General features: G+C 56.4%; 1 protein-coding gene across 1 annotated transcript; it reads left to right on the top strand.

The window, feature by feature from the left end:
• The first annotated feature begins 4,044 nt into the window (after positions 1-4,044).
• Positions 4,045-5,047, top strand: HRCT1 (histidine rich carboxyl terminus 1). The gene has a single exon (XM_057724822.1). The coding sequence runs from the start codon at positions 4,092-4,094 to the stop codon at positions 4,404-4,406; it is 315 nt and encodes a 104-aa protein (XP_057580805.1). The 5' UTR covers positions 4,045-4,091; the 3' UTR covers positions 4,407-5,047.
• The last annotated feature ends 1,061 nt before the right edge of the window (positions 5,048-6,108 follow it).

The following is a 6,108-nucleotide window of genomic DNA, read 5'->3' as shown; positions in this document are numbered from 1 at the left end:
GCCATTGTTCTGGGCAACTTCTTTTCAGTATTTATAAAGGCAGCTCGAGGTTAGCTGGAGGAGTGTCTCCTTTCTCTAATGGGTATGAGTGCACAGGTTAAGAACCTTCTGGCCTGTGTCTCTGCTTTAATGTGCAAACCAAAAGATGGGCTAAGTCTTGGCAAACTGCTTTGCGAGCAGACACTTGTACCGTTCCCAACATCACCCAAATTGTTTCCTGCCTGTGCCAACCTCACCCTAATGCATAGTCCTGGCTGTCTATCATGGGGCTTAGGGTGGCTCTGCTGGGGCAGCCCCTCCGTTGGGCTTCCCAAGGATGCCCTTCCTTAGTCAACACATCCATCAGTCTGGTTCCATCTGCACTGAATCTTGTAGAAATTCCTTACAGTTTCTGGACCAGAATTCGGAACAGAGAGGAGTTAAGAGGATGGATTCAAATTATGATCTATGAGCAAAGATCAAGGAAATATAACTTCTGACAGGTTCGAATACAAAACTGATTTATTTACAGTGTCACCGCTAGGTGGTGCCACCAATTAGTGAAAACAATGGTTGCTGTCGTGGGACAACCAAAACCCACTTGCAGCTAGGACAAGCACAAGTTTGTGAGCTTGCAGGGAACTTGTGTGCACTTGTGTATAAGTGTGTGCACACACAATCCTTGGTGCATGAGTTTGCTCACAGGGCAGTGCTGGTTTACAAGTGTACACATGCGTGCAAGTACATGCAGAGGTCTGTGCGCCCCGGAAAGTATGGGCGTGAAGCTAATGATATGAACTCCAAAAGGCTGACCCATCAGCCAGCTGTATGTATTGTCTAGAACTCTGGCCCCTCAGCTTGGAAGGCTGCCTGTGGGGTGTGCAGAAGCCCCAACCCTACGGGAGAAATACAGCGACAACGCCACAAGACAGCTTTTCTTGAGGCAGGGAATCCCTAACCACACATGATCTAAGGTCATCGGTCCTGCAAGCCCTCCAAGAAGGTCTCAGTCAGTTGTGATGTCCTGCAGGACTGGGGTCTCAACACCGCCCCAAGTGCCCAAAGCTTAGACTCAGATGCCCACCTCAGGATTGTATCTTCTGTCCAGGCAGGGAGTCATCTGTCCAAATGTCAGCTACCACTGGCACTTGCCATCTGCCTCTACAAGGATGAACTCACATGCTGCTGCAGCTGCTGACTGCCAGCAACCCCCTGAACGGCGTTCAGGCTGGAGGGCTGAAATGAGGCCCTCTGTGCTCTGGGAAAAACTGGCAGGACAGGTCTTTAGATAGTCAGATATTTTCAGGAGCCAACTCTATGAGCCCCATTCCTGTATCTCCTCATATCTAGAAAAACACTAAAATCCTTCATGGTGATGACTGCTCATGTGACTAGCCAGCATGAGACTAGCAGAAACCTTCTGTAAACAATTTGTGCTTGATTGCATGTTTTCCCCTTTCACCAAAATCACATATACACAGATCTTCCCCCCTACCTCTTTGGAACAGTTTCTCAGAGATATCTGGGATGCTGTCTCCTGGGCTGCAGTCCTAATTTTGCCCCAAGTAAAATTTAACTTGCAACTCTCATGTTGTGCATTTTCTAAAAAAATTTCTTTCTTTCTTTATTTATTTTATTGGCTGTGTTGGGTCTTTTTTTTTTTTTTTTTTTGCTGTGTGCTGGCTTTTTTTTAGTTGCGGTGAGTGGGGGCTACTCTTCGTTGTGGTGCACTGGCTCCTCATTGCCGTGGCTTCTCGTTGCGGAGCATGGGTTCTAGGCGCATGGGCTTCAGTAGTTGCAGCACATGAGCTCAGTAGTTGTGGCTCACGGGCTCTAAAGCGCAGGCTCAGTAGTTGTGGTGCATGGGCTTAGTTGCTCCGCGGCGTGTGGGATCTTCCTGGAGCAGGGATCGAACCCGTGTCCCCTGCATTGGCAGGCAGATTGTCAACCACTGCACCACCTAGGAAGCCCTGTGCATTTTTTTTTAAGTTGTCACCCTGCACTTACGAAAATAAATGTGTGTTGGGGGGGATAGGGGGAGCACCCCCAAATCCCTGCCCCCCACCCCAGAGCCATCCATATCCGAGTATCCTTTCCCTGTTATCTCTGTGGATGGTGCCCAGCTGCTCTCAGTCTCTCACTCTGGAGCCCTTCTCACTCCAGGAATTGTGCCGTCTTGATTACGTGCTGTACAGAATAATCCACAAAGCTGGGGAACCTTAGGCAAGTCCCTTCCCTTCTCTGGCCTCAGTGTCTCTGGCTCTCAGTGAGGGCTTGGTCTGCATGATTCCAAGGTGCCCTTAGTGCTGACTGGAGTTCTGCCAGTTGCAGGGCCCTGCCCCCTCCTGGGCTGGTGTGGAGGGGGAGTCTCCTTGGAGAAGCTCCCGAGAAGGAGAAAGTTCTGTTTGCCTTCCTCCTCCTCCTTCCAGCAGCCTTCCCTCCTTAACAGGCCCTCAGGGAAGGCAGCTGCGCTCCCAGGCCTCCAGAAACCACAGTGGGGAGTTCTCGCTGGAGCATCATTAAAAGTTTAAGTGGCTTCCTTCTTCCACCCCCGTCCCCCAGGGTGAAAGCCCCAGGACTCATTAGACCTGCTGCCCCCAGAGCCCAATTTGGTTGAAGGGAATGTTTGGCCTTTTTATCCAGAGGAGGCTTGCACTAAGGGTTTGGGGCCTCCCTGAGAGAGCGTGTCTCGGATTGAGGTCAGAGAGAGAAGGTCCCCAGAGGTCACCTCTTGCCCTGGCACTTTTCCAGAGGAGGAAACAGGCTGCAGGGGAGGGGTTGTCCAAGGTCACACAGAGGCAGGCTGCTAGAAACATTCCTCTGGGTGGCAGAAAGTGGAGCAGAGGGAGGGGCCGGGTGGGGCTCACTGTGGAGGGCCCCCGGGCATCCGTGGTCTCGGGATGGTGGTGCAGAGCTGGGGCTTTGGGGAGGCCCTGCGGTGTGTGCGGAAGAGCTGTGAGAACAGCCTGACGAGCCCACCGCAGAGGGGCTGCCCAGGGAGATAGCGGGCGCCCGCCCTTGGACGTGTGCGTGGAATGGATAAGTGCTGGTCTAGATGAACAGAGGATTCAGGACCAGGAGGAGGACTGCTCAGGTCCTGCCGGCTCTGTAAATTCTCCGCTAGGCAGGAATGGCGTGTCACGACCGCTGGGCAGGGAGGCTGGCATGGAGCGAGGAGCCTGCCATTTATGGCCAGTTGAGCCTGTTGACTGGAAGCCAGTAGTCTGGCACTGGGGCCTGGCCTCTCTGACCTTAGCGGCCTCCTTCCTGCCTCCTGCAGCCCTGGGCTAACAGTCAGATCCTCTTGGCTCCCAGATCCAGCAGGACCGAGGATGCAGAGACAGTCGCTCAACTTCCCTGGATGATAAAAACCCGCCTGTGGGGCCTGTCTGAGCTCCTGAAGTGTGCGGACAATTGCACAACAGAACCTGACTCAGTCCCAGAGGCCTCTGTGGGCTGCAGGACAGGGAGTTGCAGACTCTCAGATGACACGAGGTCTCCCAAGTCATCTGGTCCAAACTCTACTGCCTTAATATCAGTGGCAAACATGTCAGGACCTGGTTTAAGAGTCTTATTACTTAACTCTTTGAATCCTCAGAAAACCCTATGAGAAAATACACTCTAATGAGCCATTTTACAGATGAGAAAACTGAGGCATATAAAGTTTAGGAAACTTGTGCACAATCACAGGGCTAGTAAGTCATGTGGTTCTGGAGCCCACATTCTTAATTGCTGTGCTGTACTGTCTCTAAGAGAGGAGGGCACTGAGGCCCAGGGTGGGGATGGGGCTGGCTGGCCCAGTCACTTGGCGAGATGGCAGGGATGGGGGCCTAGACTCTTACCTCCGGCCTCTGGGTTCTCCTCCTACAGCCCCTCCTTTTAGCTCCTCTCTCTCGATCTAGCCTGGCTGTGGGCTCCCCAGAGCTCACAGTGGCCGGGCCTCCCCTTGGCTGGCAGCTCCAGCCCAAAGAGGCTGCGCCCACATTCCCTGGCTGCTCTCCAGCCCACAGGAGCTGAGAAAACAGTCCGGCCACTGGGAGGGCTGAGCAGAGGCTGCCGAAGGGGAGGAAGCAGCAAGGAGCCCCTGAGCGGAGGCCTCTGTCAACTCCCAGATGCTGGGCCTCCTGGGGAGCACGACCCTCGTGGGCTGGATCGTAGGTGCCGCTGTGGCCGTCCTGCTGCTGCTGCTGCTGCTGGCCACCTGCTTGAGCTGCAGACAGAAGGAGCCTGACGTGGAGGGGAGCCGCCCTGCTGCAAGGAGAAACCGAGTCAGGTGGGCCCGGCCTCCGATCTCCTCAGGCCGGGGCCACCTGGGAGCCTTGCACCATATCCATTACTCTGGCCACGTGTCTCACATGCCCCACGTGAGCCACCACCACCACGCCGCCCACCACCACGGCCGCCATGCCCACCGAGGCCGCCGCTGATGCCTGAATGGCAGCCGCCTGCCCCACCGTCACCAGGACACGCGGACCCCAGCGTTCCCGTGCAGAAGGGCACGTCTCCGTGCCGAACGCCGGGACCTCCTCGGGCTTCATGTGCCTGCTGCGCCCAGTGTGCTACGGAGGCGGAGAACTGAGGAGCACCAGGGGTGGCCCTGCACACACTGCAGGGTGACGGGGCTGAGAGCAGCCTGGTGGCGGTCCTGCGGGGGCAGACACCACCTTGTGACCGTAACTCCCAACAGGCACCAGAAGTGACGGCCAGTCTGGGGCAGGTGCGCCGGTGTGCGCGGGTGCACGGACGGCGTACCCTGCTCTCTCCGAGCGCCCAGGCCTCTGGCCAGGGTGGTAGCTGGGAGGGGCCCGGGCAACGCCTTTTCGTGCGCAGAAGGCCGTTTGAGGCCGCACAGTCAAGTCAACGGTGCCGTAACACAAGAAAATAAAAACCACTAAGAAGCTTTTGTGAGGAGGCTCTTGATTGTAACTCAAGTGGGAGGTAGGGAGCGGCCAGGCCTGTGTCTGCCTTGCCCTGGACCTTCCTCTCTGGTGGGAAGTGAGTGCCTGGTGCGGGCCCTGCAGTGGGAGAGACTGGGCGGCTCTGCAGGGCTCCGTGGACAGTAGGTGAGGAGGGCTGGGGCCTGGGCTCTAACGAGGCGGGGATTAGGGTTTGCAGGCAGCCCTGCCCAGAGAGGGCTCTCTGTGTACTGGCGGGACTCAGAGAGAGGAGGAGGGAGGCCGCCCAGGCTGGCCCCGCACCCCCAGGCTCTACCTCCAGGGCTCTGGCCAGTCCATCTCTAGGGCAGACTGCTCTCTGGACCTGCAGAAGCCCCCCTGCATGGGCTGGGTTGAGTTAGCATTTCTTTGGTAACTGGGTCAGGGTTTCTTATTCAGGCCTTGGGTCTCCAGCCAGTGGCCGGTGCCTGTGTGTGTGTGTGTGTGTGTGTGTGTGTGTGTGTATGGAGGTGTGGTTGGGAGGGAGGATGGGGTGCTGGGTGGCCTTGGGAGACTGCTTGTCTCCTTGGAGTCTCAGTTTCTTCTTCCTTAAAATGGGATAGAGGACAGAAACTTCTTGCCAGAGCCTAGAGGCACGTTTCCAGATACCCCAGAACAGCTGGCGGAATTCCAGAGCGAGGACAGAAATCTTGTTCTGAGGCCTTCAGTGAGGAAGGAAATCCTGTGAGCTGGGGTGGGAAGTGGAGGGGGAGAGGCTGGGGGGCCAGGCGAGGTGGTGGGGAGGGGCTGGAGACCAGGCCAGAGAGTCAGGGGCCTGGTGACTGACTCACTGGAACAGAATGTCCTGTTTCTTTTCTATTTCCCAGGGGATTCTCTGTGAGGGCTGAGATGGGAGGGGGAGAAAAGGTAAATTCACACCGATCGCCGGACTGGATTTCAGGCTTGGGAGAGTGGATCCAGGGTCCACAGTGCCCTTTGAGTCCGCCTGCCCTCCCCCACCCTCTATGGCTGCCCTTAGCTCACCCCCAGCCTGGACTCCTGCTACAGCCCCTCCGAGTCTGCCCACCTCCAGCCTTGCCCCTCTGTGAAGCATCTGCACACTGTAGCCTCCTCATTGCCCTTGGGACAAAGTCTCTGCCTCTTGGTTGGCCATTCAAGGCTCGCTGGTCTGGTTCCTGCCGACCCCTGTTCCTTTAGTCCTATCCGCACTGCTCCAGTCCTCAGGCTGGGAAAG

The sequence above is a fragment of the Hippopotamus amphibius genome, chromosome 2 (genome assembly GCF_030028045.1).
Source record: "Hippopotamus amphibius kiboko isolate mHipAmp2 chromosome 2, mHipAmp2.hap2, whole genome shotgun sequence".
NCBI lineage: Eukaryota > Metazoa > Chordata > Mammalia > Artiodactyla > Hippopotamidae > Hippopotamus > Hippopotamus amphibius.
Note: the sequence above shows the minus strand (reverse complement) of the source record. Positions and strands in the feature narration are given on the sequence as shown.